Source organism: Acanthopagrus latus, chromosome 24 (assembly GCF_904848185.1).
Source record: "Acanthopagrus latus isolate v.2019 chromosome 24, fAcaLat1.1, whole genome shotgun sequence".
NCBI lineage: Eukaryota > Metazoa > Chordata > Actinopteri > Spariformes > Sparidae > Acanthopagrus > Acanthopagrus latus.
In genome coordinates, this window is record NC_051062.1 from 15,602,799 (window position 1) to 15,619,929 (window position 17,131).

The window sequence follows — 17,131 nt, forward strand, 5'->3', positions numbered from 1 at the left end:
ACCACACATTCACGGAATGGTCAAATTATCGGATATTTGGCCTTTGTTGGGATTATTGATCGTACATCGTACAGAGGGCAAAATTATCGTACAAATAAGATAATTATCGTTCACCTGGCGACACTGTGCTAAACTGACACATTTGTTAAGGGAGTCTGGTGTCAGAGAAGTCGCCTATATTGTTCCTGTTTAGTGTCTTTGTAACATGTGACATGTTCAGATCAATAACATGCTTCTTCTTTCATAAATGGAGTGTAAATGGTGAAATCAGTGTAAACAGTGTGTTCAAACAGCTGATCAATGTTGGCAGGTAAGACTTTAGCACTTTAGACACAGAAGCAGACAGGCTGGTACAGACATGCTGCCACAAACTGACACTTTTTACAAGGAGACAAACAACTTCAGCTTCTCATTTAATGCTGAATTTACAACAAGGACACAATGAGTCAGAATCTGTCAGAGACACAGTTTCATAATGTTTATAAAGATTGTTTTAACTCAACAACTCAATAAATCTAGTGTTTTTTAAAGGGAGTCTGGTGACAGAAGTCGCCTATATTGTTCCTGTTTAGTGTCTTTGTAACACGTCAGATGTTCAGATCAGTAACATGCTGAATGAAATCTTCAGCTGATCTTCTGTGTTTGTCAGTCGAGCTGCTTCTTGTGAATTCCTGTTGACAAGTTTACAGTCACTCACAGTTACTTTCTAAAGTAATCGATTACTTGTTGGTCTTCAGATGTCATGTTTTGTCTGAGTGTTCAAACGTTCACATTCATTTTACAACAGAAACACTGAGGACTTTAACTTCTCACTGTGCAGTAAGTCCTGATGTCACAGTGATGTCACAGTGATGTCACAGTGTGGCGTCTGTAGAATAATGACATCATCCTCTTACAGACTGGTTCAGTATAAACCTCACTGTCTCTGCAACACGTCGTCAAACTGTTGTAAATGATTGTTAACGACCACAGGAAGCATCTAAAATGTGTCGGGACAATCTGACGAGGTTCTGGAGGTCCACATGTCAAATCAACACACTACATGTCACTTCATGTGTTCTGGTTCCTTTAATATAGCATGAAAACAATATGAATTATTTACAGTTTCCACACTGACAGACAACATGATGAGGACACAAGTAGACTTTTATATTCAGCTACTTCAGCAGAGGAGAAACATTTCAGTGACGCTGTGCGACATCTTTCAGTCTGATTATAAACTCGTCAGCTGATCGTTTCACAAACAAAGTCACATTTAAACAAAAAGGAACAATTTGTACAAGTTTTGGACTCTTTGCTCTGAACATCAACGTTCAGAAGCATCAAACATGAGCTCAAATCTCTTCAGCTCTTGTTTAAAAACTTCATCAGGACAGTTTAGTTTGTGATCTCTGAAAGTGTTTCAGTATTTCATCCGGCTCTCAGACTTCCAAACATCTTCAGCCAACCGGCTCAGACAGAGAAAGACTTTTCTCACAGCTGTTTAGTTTGACGGACCAGATTCAAATCCAACAAACGTCCTGAAAATACAGCCGGACTTCAACAGCCACAAAACACTGAGAGAAACACAATGATACAGACTCAACTGTTCAGCACTGACAATGTTTCTGTGACAGGAGGAGACTCTGCACACTAAACACCACACAGACGCACTGAGGAGGAACCAGATCTGGGGTAGAAGAACCCAAATCCAGGATAAAGAGGTTGAGTGAATGTGGTGTTGAAGGTGTGGAGGTGGATCAGTGAGTCAGAGGAGACTCTGTAGAAGGACAGAGTGCCAGCAGGACAGTCCACATACACTGCTACTCTACCAGAGGAGGAGGAGGAGGAGGAGGAAGAGGAGGAGGAGGAGGAGGGGGAGGAGGGGGAAGAGAGGAATGTTTGTCTGTTATTGTGCCAGACAGAGTAACGACCATCAAAGCACCACAGACTCCAGGACTGATTATTCCCTCCAAACACACAGTCATCACTGTCTCCTTTCCTTCTGATTCTTCTGTAACTCACTGATATAGTAACTCTTTCTCTCCACTCGACCTCCCAGTAACAGCGACCAGTCAGACCAGTTCTACACAGCAGCTGAGGATACCTGGTCTTAAACCTCTCTGGATGATCAGGATATGACTGATCCTCCTCCACACGTGTCATCTTCCTGTTGTTGTCAGACAGTTTGATGTTTCTGTCGACTGTGTTTGTGTCGACTGTGAGCTCACAGGAATCTGATGGAGAGAAAAAGACACAACACAGCTGCAGTTATTAATGTGTCATCAGTGTGATGATGACATCACAGATGTGAATGAGTGATGTCACAGTGTTTTGATGAATGACAGTAAAAAGACACTCACACTTCCTCAGACCTGGTGTCAACCATCGGACTCCAGCAGGCTCCACCCTGAAAGGAGGAGGGGGGTCAGAGCAGCACATCCTCTTTCAGCATGCAAACATGGACATGACATGACTCTCATACACAGAAACACAATCTGTCCATCAGGCTGCTTCTCCCTGTTCTCCCTGAACCTCTTCACCTCTGCCACTCTCCTCACACACTGAGAGTGAGCCACAGGATGTTGGTGTGTGTGAAAGAGGACGACAACATCTGAGAACACACACAAACCTCTTGTTGGATTTATCACTTCCTCTTTATTTTATTGGATGTTGTTGCTGTTTCCTGTGGGCGACCTGACGCTTGCTGTTTGATCCAATGTCAACTTGTGCTCATGTTTCTATATACACTGAACAAAAATATAAACTAAATGCAACACTTTTCTTTTTGTTCCCATTTTTCACGAGCTGAACTCAAAGATTGAAAACATTTTCTATTTACACAAAAGAACCATTTCTCTCAAATACTGTTCACAAATCTGTCTAAATCTGTGTTAGTGAGCACTTTTCCTTGGCAAAACTTCATATTAAAGTGTTGAAAGAAAACAGCTCCAAGATGTGCAGAGCTGATCTCACATGGCCCGGTAGCACCACATCACTGAGACCTGAAGAGAAAGCAGGTCGGAGCCACTGCGGGTGAAGGAGACTCGGCACAGTGACTCAGTGAAGGTTTGAAACCCAGAACCTGTCTCCACTGATCCGTAGTGTCTGTCCCTTCAGTCACTTATTGTTCAGTGTGTTAATGAGCAGCAGGATTTGTTTGTTGGCTGACTGACAAAAGTTTGGACAGGATGAACTTTTGGACCTGATCCACTTCATCCATTAGTAAACCTGATGTTCCTGCAAACACAAGATTAGGGCCCGGCTACATTACAGGTTTCAACTTAACAACCAACGTTTAAGACAGAAGCAGCTTCCGTCTGTGCTCTCAGGTCTGTGATGGATCAGTGTCGCCCCCTGGTGGGTGATTAGCTGAAGTACGGTCAGAGACACTGGAGGACATCAGAGGAGGTTTTAGAATATTTCATGTCGTAGTCAGAGATCGTCTGAAGTGAAGTCTTTATTTCTTCACATAGAAACTTGAGCACATCTGTTCTGTTAAAATATATATTACATGTCCTGTTTATTCTCACTGCATGGCTCAGGCTGCATTCACTATGTACATTTATCTTTTTATTTACTTTTCTAAATTCAAAATGTCTTTATTGGCACGATGTCACACAAACATGTGGCCAAAGCAAGAAAAGAAGAAGAACACTGTAGTGTAAAGACTAGTACAGTAGATGAAAACACAACATAGATATAAGTGTAACCAAAGCTGACAATAACAGCACAACACTAAATAATAAGTGTCATCACATATAACATGAACAACTGTCAGCTGACTGTCACTCACTGTCCCTCAGTTTGTGGCAGCAGAACACAGACTGCTGCTGGATCACAGCTCTTTGGGTTCTCCACTAGTAGGACTGTTCATGTTTCTCCATCTACTGGCTCAACAAACCCTCTGGAATCTATTACATGTTCAACATGTAATCTATTACATGTTCAACATGTAATCGATTACATGTACAACATGTAATCTATTACATGTTGAACATGTGTTTCTCTAATATATTTCTACTGTTCACATGTTGTGAGGAAGTGCTGCTCTGTTGTTGTTGTGTTTTATTGTACAGGCCTGATCTGTATTTGCTCTTTACATCAGCAGATATGAACTAAAACAACAAGGTGTGTACTGAGTTCACTGAGCTTCATGTGATTTGTTACTATACAAACTGATATTATATAATATTGTGTCTGTCACTTGACAAAGAAACAAGTCAACATGGTGACTACGTTGTGAGGAAGGACGCTCCATGACACCACAGCCAGCAGCTGTTCTGACTGATGGTTTCCTCAGTTTGCTGCTAACACACATGAGGCCACTATCAGTGGTGGAGGATGAAGGAGTGCTGTGTGCACTTTAGAAAACAAACTAGATTTTACTTTTTCATTCTTCATGAAACAAACATTTTACAGGTGTGAATCTTCAGCGGCCTCATGATTGAGCTGTTAATGATTCTCGATGCGTCTCAGTGTTCGTCGTCCTCAGTGATCTATATCACTGCACACGGCTACTGATCATCATTTACATTCCCCTTTTATTCTGAAAGTCCTTCCAATAATCAGACTGCAGCAGGCTACAAAATAAAAGTTTCATCTTTTCAGTGATCAAACAAAACCTGTTTCCATCTGCAGCATCTTTCACGTTTGTCTACAATAATCTAGTTTTCACATGGCAGCTTTAAGATCCAACACTTACTGACTCTGCTGCTCACACCTCTCTCAGAGTTGACAGCAGCTCCTCAGATCTCGACTGATTAGCTGCTGTCACAGTTATTATTTATGGCTGCAGACGTTCAGGAGAAAATGTCCAACGTGATCAGTGATTGTTGTGAGGCAGAAGTCTCGTCCAGCTGTCATTAGACGTCAGTTTAAACAAACACTGTGTTTTAATCTCTGTCAGATGATCTCTGCCTCCCTCCAACATCCTCCTACATCAGTAACCTCAGTCAGAAGTCCTCCCACAGTTCAAAGCAGGGGAGCAACATCCTGATGAAACTTTATCGTCCAGCTGAGGACGAACAATCAACGATCAACATGAGCTGCAGACTCTTGATCTGCTCTGTCTCTCATCCTGATGCAGCTTATAATGGAGACACTTCATCACCTCTAATACACTGATGTTGTCTGTTCTCCAGAGGAGACGCTACAGGAGCAACCTCACCTGCCTCTAACCACTGAGCCTGGATGTTCAGGTGAGTGCAGGCTGCTCACCTTGACTCCGCCTCTGATTCCACACCAGGTGTGTCTCAGGTGTCTGTGTGTCTGATGGATGTAAAGAAGTTTAGCAATAACTTCACTGTCCTGTTTTATTCATCTAAGTTAGCTCAAGGATGTTAAACACACAATAACATTAACATTATGTGTGTGTGTGTGTGTGTGTGTGTGTGTGTGTGTGTGTGTGTGTGTGTGTGTGTGTGTGTGTGTGCGCACTTCAGCTCCAGCTGACGCTGCTGACTGACCTCATGAGGACAGAGTTGGTTCTGAGAGTTCTGCATCATGGACCAGCTGATTTCATTTTTTGTGTATTTATTATTGGACAGGTTTGTTCATCTGCACATGTTGTTATAGTGTTTGGATTATCATTGTTCACTGGACACGGTCTGTGGTCTCGTCTGGGACCACCGCGACTGTCTGTGAGCTCCGTCAGTGTGAGCAACAGATCAAGGCAGCAACATAATCAAACCCTGGAGCCGTACAGGAGGCTGTCTTGTTTAGATCGTCTTATTAATCCTGTCCTTCACCAGGGTCTGCACGCTGACGCACTGGATGACAACACGCCTGATATAGGTGAGACCATTTCTGCTGCTAAAGGACTCGTCAGATATTTAAAACAATCCGGCCTGGCTGCACAATTATGGAAGACAGTGCTACAGATGGAGGAGACGAGACTTAGCACAGTTTATCTCACACTCACGTCAGTGCAGGACAAAAACCCAAAGCTGCTGGAGCGCATCGAAAATACTGCACCTGACTTATTGAGCTTTCTGGTCACCTTTTTGGAGCCATTCTATAATGTCCAGAAAGAACTGGAGGGAGACAAATATGCAACTATAAACCTGGTCGGCCTCTGGCTGGAGAGGCTGAAGAGACACTGCCAGCCTTCTCTCCCCGAGCGGGAGAACCAAGACCATGATAACGAACCAGAGGAGGATGAAGTGGCCATGTACATTTCACAGAGGCATGCCATGGATGACAGGGACCTACTGAAATGGTGGAAAGTCAACGGAGCTCTGCACTCCTGCAAGCAGCAGCAGCAGACAGCAGGAGTTCAGCTGGCCGAACGATCGAGCAGAGGAGGACCGCTCTGAAACCAGCAACTGTGGATGCAATCTTGTTCTTGCATGACAACATGTAGAACAATTCCCCACACTTCATCCACAGGCTCATACACAGGCAGGAGGCTACCATCAGAACTGACCCGTCAGCCTGGAGTGTCTGAACTGTGCAGGTTAATAAGACTTTTTCATTTAGTCTAATCCAACTTTACTTGTTCATTTTTATGTTGTAGATCATTGTTAAAAATTTAGTTTTCTAGAGACATTAAGCAGTGGATGTACACTCCGTTAATATCTTTAAAATATTTATTTTGTTTGTAAAAATTCTATATATTCTAAAACTTTGCTGAAATATGTGTCGTACACTCCGAGGCCATCCAGAGTTCATTCTTGTTCACTGTTGTTCATGTTTTTTTACATTTCATTTGGATCCATTTGGATCCATTTGGATCCATTCTGAATAAACAAACAACGCAGTTTACTTGCTTCATCCTTGTTGCATTATTCATTAAGATAATTCTAGACAGACTTCTTTAGTTCAAACAACTCAGAATTGTAGCTGAGAACATCAGTTATAACAGCCCACGTATTTACAAAATGTCGGGTTTAATAATTACAGTTAACGTGTCGGTCTGGGCCGGGCTTGGACACCACCTGCACCGGGTCGAGCTGGATTTTTTGGGCCCGATCGAAGCTCTGGTCAGACAGCATCCAGTTTACTGATGACGATCATGTAATTATGTAATTTAGAGGGAAAAACGTAACTTTGTCACTTTCCAGGATGTTTGGTGGGTCAGTATCTCAATCACTGCACATTATAACAGCATCCATATGATTATAAACTGTCAGCGGGTTCAGACTGACAGGAGACACCGGAGGGAACACTGAACCCCGGCTGGCCGCCATCGGTCCCTTTCTTAGTGCCAGACTGAACTCTGTGTCTTGAGTTGTCGTTAACGTTCAGCCACCAGCTGCATCTTCTTAATAATGCTGCGCAGGTGGGGACTGAGGAAGTGACGTCACCTGCGACCTGATGCAGCACCTGAGCTGAGACTCAGGAAACACAAATATTGCAAAATAACAATAATAATAACAATAGTGAGATGAAATAACGTTATTACATTTCGTCTCGTCTCGTTTTGGTCAACAAAACTGAAGAGATACTTTAGCAGAGTTTTTATTTTGTAAACCACATTTAGTCCCGTTTTTATTCGTCAACAACATTGGATTATATATGTGATTATAGTTTTCGTCACATGACCACCATTTATGTTGCGTCTCATCTCGTTTCCATCATGTGATAAAGGTTCGTTGACGACGATATTTGTGGATGGTGGCGGACTGCATGGAAACCCACCAAACCTTCATGTATTTTCACCTGTAATGGATTATCATGCTCATCTTTCAGAATAGTGACGTATCAGATCACCTGACTGAGTTGATTTACTGTAGAAATGTCTTGAGTTGTGTCCATTATTATAGAAGAAAATCCTGCTTCATGGATTTCTTTCACTATTTCATCTTGAACGTTTTGTGCCATGATAGAGATCATTTCATTTAGAATTTCTGGGCTTCAGTATTTCGTTTTACTTTTACTAGTAATGAACCTCTGTCATACAGAGTCACACCGGCCAAGAAGTTCTATAACGGACAAAAAGTTTCCGTTGTTTATTTCTCTTATTCTCCTATTTCTTTTATTATCTCTTACGACCTGCATGGAAAGCAGACTTACTGGATGCAAGTGTCAAGATAATGCCAACAATTCTTGTCAATACCTCTGAACAAAAGATGACTTCATTTTTATATTCGGAGGAAATTTTCTCATCGATTGTAAGATTTTGCTGCCACATATCGTTCGTTACACAAGCTGCCATGTGAGAACGGGCATGTTGGTGTTCTCTGACGTGTCTGATAGTCCTTGTCAGTCATTACTTCCTGTTGTCCAGGACAAATTATAACACACTGATTTCCTCTCACCAAAAAGTCAACAGGGCTCACAACAGACACGATCCATTTTTGGGGAGTAACACAACACTATACACAATACACTTTTACTTTAGCCCTGTCACTGGGGTAACATGTCAGTTGTAAGAGCTTATTCTGGGTTAATTTGAGATGCAGAGCTATCTGAGGCTCTCAGTGCTGCTGTCTGAAGGTTTGTCTGGCTGGTTGGTTGCAGATAGAGGCACTCTGGACTCTCCCTCAACTGATACTGAAGCAAGGAGATGCTCTCCCTGACTGGATGTTCAAGCTGCGAGGTGCACAGTGGACTCCTCATCTGACGGTAACACTGGGGTGCCTCCCTCATCTATAATGTGCCCTGTCTGTTGATCACTGTCTTTACAATCAGGCTGCCCTGTTTCATCCCCGTCAACCTCGCCGTTCCTTTTTACATCTTCCTGGCCACCTGTGTGTCGCTGTGTTGCTATAACATTTCAGAAAAAAGTTGTTAACTTACATGCCGGTTAATATTTTTGATTACAGCTTGTACTATTATTTATGAAACCTATCCTGTATTGATGACTCTAGTGTGGCAGGCAGTATGTCTGTAGGCTATAGCCCTTTTGTACCTAATTATAAAGACAAATTATCTGTAGATTAGGCTATATGAAAGCTATAACGTTATATTATTCTGATTACGAAAAAAAACTCAGCATAACTAACTAACTTCACACAATTAGGCTGATTATCTTGCTAACACTGTCTAGTAAACACTGTCAGCTATATGAGACTATTCACCCGTCACACTGCCTCCTTCACATCTGACAGGATTTACCGTTCCAAATATAGTTAGTATTTTCGGAAGCTTGGCAGTAAATTCCTCAAATTTGTGTTTATTGTGTCGTTTTTGGGCACTGTTTGATTGTTTGAGTGTCTCTGACCGTGGTGCTGTGCTGACACTGTGCTGACACTGTTTTGAATTTCCTGCCTAACGCATCAGTTGGACCAAAAGTCTCTGACATATCAAAGAAAACTATGGACCAGTAAAGTTATTATTTCAAATATTTGTTGTAGTTTTATGCTCAAAATACAGACAATGTCATGACATGAACCCTGCGAAAAAAAAGGCGGTTGTTTTACAGGCGGGGCCCATATGGGATGTGGGGCCTCCCGCCTCACGGGGGCTGCAGGGGTTTATATTACGGCCCAGGGCCACAGATTATATTCCTATTTATAGTTCACTGTTGGATGTGTGCACTTTCACTTGTACTAAAAGTTAATTTAGCTGAACAAAATCTTTTAAATGTTGTTACTGATATGGAATCTGTACTGTATTTACTGTTTGTTTCTGTGAATACAGAGTATTGTTTGTGCAATGTTGAGCAATTTGACTGCACTAGTAATAAATAAATAAATACTTTTGTTGTTTTTGACTTATATGTAGTCCCCTTTATAATTAATGGTAAAGCAAGTGTATCCGTCCATGATGCAAGATATTTGAAGGCAAACTGACTCACAGTTTATCTCTCTGTTGTTCTTCATTTGTAGAGCCAAGATACTTTTATTTGTTGAACACTCCATCTAACTTTTCCCTGTAGCAGTTACATTTGGTATTGCTATGTAAGTTGACCAGAAAATAATTAATTACTAATTAATTAATAATTAATTAATAATTGTCTTGCTGCATAATAATTCTCCCATTGAACGGGTCACCTCAGCCATCAGCAGAACAGTTGCCCCCCTTAAGAAATTTAGTCAGGAGCTGCCACTGTTCAGTGATTAAATTCATTTGTGTCACAGAAATCTTTTGAATTTGAGGTTCAGTATTTTCTGATCAGACATCAGACACAGAGGGTCTATTGTTATTATCAATATCACAACACAGCAGTGACATGGTGAAAATTAGATTTGATATTAATGTATTAATAATCCTCTGCAGTCAGCGTGGAGTGTGAAGTAGCAAAACCAGAAGCCAAGAAATCAGACAGGCACAATTTGAACAGGCATTGAACTAGTCTGAAGAAAGAGGTGTAACTTTAGTGTTTCTGCCAAAATCCTCCTGGTTGCTGACCTTCATCTCTTCTTCTCATCTTCCTCTCTTCACTTGTAACTCTTGGCTTCGTGCTATGTTGCATTTTCTCCTTAACTGAACTGAACAACAGGAGGTGGAGTAAACGAAGCTGACCTCCCGACACTGAACCATCTACAGAGTCTCACACTGACTATCTGTGGCTGCAGCAGGACTCTTCATACCTGAGAGTGTCCAGTCTCCAGCCTGGATCCTCCAGTCGAGCAGACAGCTGCTTCACTCCTGAGTCTCCTGGATGATTGTAGCTCAGGTCCAGCACTCTCAGATGGGAGGGGTTGGAGTCCAGAGCTGAGGCCAGAGAAGTACAGCCTTCCTCTGTGATCAGACAGCCTGACAGCCTGAAGACACACAAAACAACACACATCACACATCAGCTGAGGGATCTGATGACTCAGAACACATCTGTGTTTAAGGGTTTAACGTTTATTATATTCATCATCTTAGTTTTCACTCATTTATTAATAAGCACAAAACACAGAGTATAACCGAAGCTGATGGAAATTTCATTAGTTTTGCAAATATTTGGTCATGAACCAACATATTGTACAGATTAAAATGATGACCTTATGATGGAGCTAGAAGAAAAGTCAGAGGATCACCAAAGTAATGACAGTTCATCCTGAGGGGAGCATGAATGTCTGAACCAAACCTCATGACAATCAGGACTCAAGTACAGGATAAACTGACAGAACCACATTTCATATAAAATGCATTCATGCTTCCATCAGGATGAAATGTAATTATTTCGGTGATCCTCTGACATATGATTTATATTTTTTAAACTTTTTTTAAACCTGTCTGGTTTAGACCTGCTCCAATTGTACAGTTAGATGAAATAATGAAATAAAATAATGAATCCTGACCTGAGAGTTTCAAGGACACAGTGTGGACTCTTCAGTTCAGCAGACAGTCGATTCACTCCTGAATCCTGCAGGTTGTTGTTACTCAGGTCCAGCTCTCTCAGATGGGAGGGGTTGGAGTCCAGAGCTGAGGCCAGAGAAGTACAGCCTTCCTCTGTGATCAGACAGCCTGACAGCCTGCAGACACACAAAACAACACACATCAGCTGAGGGTCCTGATGACTCAGCGCACATCTGTGTTTAAGGGTTTAACGTTTATTATATTCATCATCTTAGTTGTCGCTAATTCATAAATCAGCACTAATACAGAGTGTAACTAAAGCTGATGGAAATGCCATTAGTTTTGCAGATATTCAGTCATGCACATCAAGTCAGAGGATCACGAAAGTAATGAAAGTTCATCCTGAGGGGAGCATGAATGTCAAAATCCACATGACAAGCCATCCAGTGCTTGTTGAGATATGTAAGTCAGAATAGACTGTCTGACCCAAATGTTATCATTGGTCATTAGTTTTGTATAGTTACTTTGATGAGTGAATGATCTGTTAAGTTGTCAGACTGTGAACACTATCAGAACATCACACTCCTGTCCACACAGATGTCATCTCACCTCTGTTGTGCTCTGTTACTACCTCTGTTGGAGGATCAGAGGTGGAACGAAACTGTTCCCTCATTCTCCTCCGTCCCGCGTCCTCCTCTGACATTTGATAGATATATTTTTTTACCCTGTCTGGTCAAGACCAGCTCCATTTGTACATGAGTACTTGTTAGATGAAATAATGAAATAAATAATGAATCCTGACCTGAGAGATTCAAGGACACAGTGTGGACTCTTCAGTTCAGATAACAGCAGCTTCACTCCTGAATCCTGCAGGTTGTTGTTACTCAGGTCCAGCTCTCTCAGACTAGAGGACTGTGAGCTGAGAACTGAGGACAGAGCTTCACAGCTTCTCTCTGAGAGGTTACAGCCACTCAGTCTGGATAAAGAATAATGAGCAGAACAAGAACATAATATTTCTATTTCGGTCAATAACAGCACATTTACTGCATTCTGAAGAAACTTCTCCACACTTACAGAGCTTTGTTGGAGGCTTTGACCACTGGCAGCAGCCTCAGAAGAGCCTTCTCTGAAGCAGAGTATTTCTTCAGGTCAAACACGTCCAGATCTTTTTCTGATGACAGTAAGATGAAGACCAGAGCTGACCACTGAGCAGGAGACAGTTTATCTGTGGAGAGACGTCCTGAACTCAGGGACTGTTGAATCTCCTCCAGTAGAGAACGATCGTTCAGTTCATTCAGACAGTGGAACAGATTGATGCTTCTCTCTGCAGCCAGATTCTCCTCAAACTTCTTCTTGATGTACTCAACTGTTTCCTGATTTGTCTGTGAGATACTTCCTGTCTGTGTCTGCAGACCTCGCAGGAGAGTCTGATTGGTCTTCAGTGAAAGACCCAGGAGGAAACGGAGGAACAAGTCCAGGTGTCCATTTAGACTCTGTAAGGCTTTCTTCACAGCACTCTGGTAGAGACGTTTCTCTGTAGATTGACGGTCTGCTGTTTTTTCCTCTACCAGCAGATTGATTCCAGAGTTGATGAACGTCAGATGGACATGAAGAGCAGCCAGAAACTCCTGAACACTCAGATGGATGAAGCAGAACACCTTGTCCTGGTACAGTCCACTCTCCTCTTTAAAGATCTGTGTGAACACTCCTGAGTACACTGAGGCTGCTCGGATATCGATGCTACACTCTGTCAGGTCTGATTCATAGAAGATCAGGTTTCCTTTCTGCAGCTGATCAAAAGCCAGTTTTCCCAGAGACTCAATCATCTTCCTGCTCTCTGGAGTCCAGTGTGGATCTGTCTCAGCTCCTCTGTCATACTTGACCTTCTTCACTTTGGCCTGAACCACCAGGAAGTGGATGTACATCTCAGTCAGGGTCTTGGGCAGCTCTCCTCCCTCTCTGGTCTTCAACACATCCTCCAGAACTGTAGCAGTGATCCAGCAGAAGACTGGGATGTGGCACATGATGTGGAGGCTTCGTGATGTCTTGATGTGGGAGATGATTTTGCTGGCCTGCTTCTTGTCTCTGAATCTCTTCCTGAAGTACTCATCCTTCTGTGGGTCAGTGAACCCTCTGACCTCTGTCACCATGTCAACACACCCAGGAGGGATCTGATTGGCTGCTGCAGGTCGTGTGGTTATCCAGAGGCGAGCAGAGGGAAGCAGTTTCCCCCTGATGAGGTTTGTCAGCAGCACATTCATTGAGGCTGATTTTGTGGCATCAGAGAGGATTTTAGTGTTGTGGAAGTCCAGAGGAAGTCGACACTCATCCAGACCGTCAAAGATGAAAACAACCTGGAACTCTTCAAAGCTGCAGATTTCTTTGGTTTCAGTGAAGAAGTGATGAACAAGTTCCACCAAGCTGAACTTTTTCTCTCTCAGCACATTCAGCTCTCTGAAAGTGAATGGAAATGTGAACTGTATGTCCTGGTTGGCTTTGTCTTCAGCCCAGTCCAGAGTGAACTTCTGTGTTAAGACTGTTTTCCCGATGCCAGCCACTCCCTTTGTCATCACTGTTCTGATTGGTTCGTCTCTTCCAGGTGAGGCTTTAAAGATGTCTTCTTGTCTGACTGTTGTTTCTGGTCTGTGTGGTTTCCTGGATGCTGTTTCAATCTGTCTGACCTCATGTTCATCATTGACCTCTGCAGTCCCTCCCTCTGTGATGTAGAGCTCTGTGTAGATCTGATTCAGAAGGGTTGGGTTTCCTGCTTTAGCGATCCCCTCAAACACGCACTGGAACTTCTTCTGAAGGTTAGATTTAAGTTCACGCCGACAAACTGCAGCAAGATGTTCTAAATAAACACATAAAAGATCATGAAGTTATCTATAAAGACAAAAACACAATTTCCTTCCTCTAAAGATTGTAAATATAAACAGATTCATCATCATCAGACTTCAGTAAATGTCTGATGATCCATCATGTTAAATCTTTAGAGAAATCCTCTTACTGCTCTGCAGACAGTCAGCCAGCTCCTCCTGCTTCATTCTCCTCAGGAAGTGAAGTGTGATCTTCAGAAATGCCTCTCTGCTGCTCCTCCTCTGCTCTTCATCCTCCTCATCCTCCCTCTGACTCTCTGAGCATTCTGGGTAATCTGAACTCAGAACCTTCTGGAACTTCTTCAGCTCGTTCTTCACAAAAGTGACAATGTTCTCCTCCAGCAGCTGAAACAGAATATTATGTGAATGACAACATTTAACATCAGATCCATGTTGGACAGATTCACCACTGGTCTGTAAAGTGCAGCATGGAGATTATTGAGAACAGACTGGATGTAAAAGTAGTTGTTGTTCATGTACAGACCATAAATATGGAGTCCAGGTGTGTCTGATGCTGCTGGACAGACGGACCTCTGGGAACCTCTGAGCTCTCCTGGTCGACTCTGTGGAGGAATCATTAAGAATCAGTCACATTGTGTCTGTCCACTCAGAGACAAACACAAGCTGAAGGTCCTTTGAGTTCAAGTGTTGATGACATCATTGAATCAGATGTTTCCTCTGACATCACAGTGTTGGTCGACCTGCTGATCCCACTGTGAATCAACAGTCAGTCAGTTTACTGGGTTGGTTCAGCAGCTTGTCTGGTTTAGTCCCTCCAGCTCTTATTGACCCGTTTAATACTGTGGACAGCAACACACAGCTAAAACAAGCTAGCTGGATGCTAACACAAGCTAGCTGGATGCTAACACAAGCTAGCTGGATGCTAACTGTCCAGTGCAAACTGGTGAACAGTTTCGATTCCAACATTGGAGAATGAAAAAAAATTCATTCTGTCTTTTTGTTTATATTATTTCTGCAACAAATTTGAATCTGACAACAAAAAACTAAATTACTGGTTTGTTTTTCATACAAACTTGATTTTGATATTTAATTTGTCTGATTTGTGACCTGAAAGTCTTTATTGACTTTTTTGTGTTTTGATTTTGTGATTAACAACACAACAGCCTGAATATAAAGATAATAATTAATTCATCATTTGTAAATATGAGCTATATTCATGTAAACATGAGTTGAAATACTGAACGTCTGAGTTTCAAAGTGCTCCACGTAACTTTAGACGTATTTGTAACACTTTATTATTTGTTGCATATTTAATAAATATTGTAAAACAGTAAAATGTTCTGCCTTCAGTTCATATCGTTGTCTCAAGTGTTTGAACTATATTTAAGACATCAGAAAATAAGTTATTTGTTTCTATATATTTAAATCTAATCAGCTGATACATCAGTTATCAGAGTGTTTTACTCTTCATATGGGTTTCGGTACCGGCCCCATGAGGTCCGGATGGGTCGGGCCTTGTAACGTCAGATAGAACACACAGCCCTTCCTCTCCTCAGCAGCAGGTCAGAGTTCAGCAGGAGGTGAGTCACTGCTGTTTGTCCACAGGAGGAACTCTGTCCTGTCAGAGCTGCTGAGGGACGGACATGAAGAAATGTGAACTGGTCCTTTAATACTAATCCTGCTCTGAGAACATGAAGACCATCAGGACAACTGGTCAGACTGGATTTAATGAGGACAGACATCAACAGAGAGCAACAGGACAACAACTTACTGTCTGTCTGAGGAAGGTTCTTGTTTGAAATTAATGATCTTATCAATTGACTGGTCACTCTTGTAGGACACACAGCTGGGCTCAGGTCCAGGTCCAGGTCCAGGTCCAGGCTCAGGTCCAGGTCCAGGTCCAGGTCCAGCTGAGACTGGTCTCCTGTTGGACAGAGAAGAAGACCACCAGAGATGTTAATTCACTTTCTAGTCTTCAGACACAGAAGCTTCTGTCCATAAAATAGTGGAAACCATCAGGAATAAACCTTCAGAGAATATTGGACCAAACTAATTCAATAAAGTGAGATGAAGAGCGGAAGACTGGTTCTATTGGGCAGCTTTCTAAAGTGAGAAGATTAATTCAAGTGAAGAAGAACGAAGCTGAAAATAAACATCAGGTTGCAAAAAACATCTTTCTCCACAGTTAAAACATGAATCAGTCACATATTAATGTTATTAACAGCTCACCTCTTTACAGCAGGAGCTGGTTGTCCTTTAAAATTAATAATACAACCCATTGAGTTGTCACTCTTGAAGGACACACAGCTGGGCTCAGGTCCTGGTCCAGGTCCTGGTCCTGGTCCAGGTCCAGTGGTTTTAGAGGGAGGGCCTCCCTCCTCTCTGTCCTCACACTGATTCATGCTGCTCATCTCACACACACTTTCATCTGGAGAGGAAACACAAATCATTCATCTGCACATCAACTGAAATCAGCTTTTCCATCATGTCTCCTGTCAGAACATCAGCTGCTCCTCCTCTGATTGGCTGCTTCATATCAGCATCACATGAATGCTGCACTTCTGCTGTCAGTCCTCTAGATGGCGTCATGGAGACATGTACCAACATGTATCTGATCAAAATAAACAAGAACCTGAACACCAACATGTTATAAGTCACATCAGCTACAGTCAACAGCAGCAGGGAGAGGAGGAGGGACAGGAAGTCCCCAGACTCCATTCAGAAATCGCTCCATTTGGTGAATTGTTGAGTTAAAAGAACCTTTACAAACGGTGTGAAACGCTGTGAATGACACATTCTTAATGATTCTGGCCCTCTAGTAAATTCGGCACATGTTACAGCCTCGTTCCAGCAGGTGCTGCAGCCCCCTCAGCACCTCCAGCTCCCGCATCCGGGCGAACAGCAGCTCTGCAGCCGCGTTTAGTGCGTCTTACTGCGGGAGAGCGGCGGCTCGTCTCGGCCTCCTCCACAGGCTGATTCAGGCAGGAGAAGCTGCCTTCAGTCAGCAGTAAGCGGAGCTACACAGTGACAACCACTCTGTGTTCAAACACTGACCAACTAACTCCACTTCTGCTCTCATTTCACCGAGTCATGAAAGTGTAAAACATTTAAAATGTTAAATTACCTTTGAACGTAGAGAG

The 17,131-nt window shown here is 42.5% G+C and overlaps 1 protein-coding gene across 1 annotated transcript; it reads right to left on the minus strand.

The window, feature by feature from the left end:
• Window positions 1–1,049: 1,049 nt before the first annotated feature.
• On the minus strand, window positions 1,050–16,654 carry LOC119015153 (NLR family CARD domain-containing protein 3-like). Its single transcript, XM_037090858.1, has 9 exons — window positions 16,221–16,654; window positions 15,763–15,915; window positions 14,515–14,593; window positions 14,162–14,375; window positions 12,229–14,005; window positions 11,957–12,130; window positions 11,157–11,330; window positions 2,343–2,389; window positions 1,050–2,216 (listed from the first exon to the last, which is right to left on the minus strand). Exons 1-9 carry the CDS (start codon window positions 16,439–16,441, stop codon window positions 1,633–1,635), a joined length of 3,423 nt encoding a protein of 1,140 aa, XP_036946753.1. The 5' UTR covers window positions 16,442–16,654; the 3' UTR covers window positions 1,050–1,632.
• Window positions 16,655–17,131: the final 477 nt, after the last annotated feature.

What these genes read in the sequence shown, in the direction of transcription:
- LOC119015153 (XM_037090858.1), bottom strand. Translation starts at nt 16,441, where the DNA reads ATGATTTGTGTTTCCTCTCCAGATGAAAGTGTGTGTGAGATGAGCAGC. An exon ending in GGCTGACTGTCTGCAGAGCA is followed by an intron (nt 14,006 to 14,161) that starts GTAAGAGGATTT and finishes GTGTTTATTTAG; the next exon opens with AACATCTTGCTGCAGTTTGT. An exon ending in GACACCAGGTCTGAGGAAGT is followed by an intron (nt 2,217 to 2,342) that starts GTGAGTGTCTTT and finishes TCTCTCCATCAG; the next exon opens with ATTCCTGTGAGCTCACAGTC.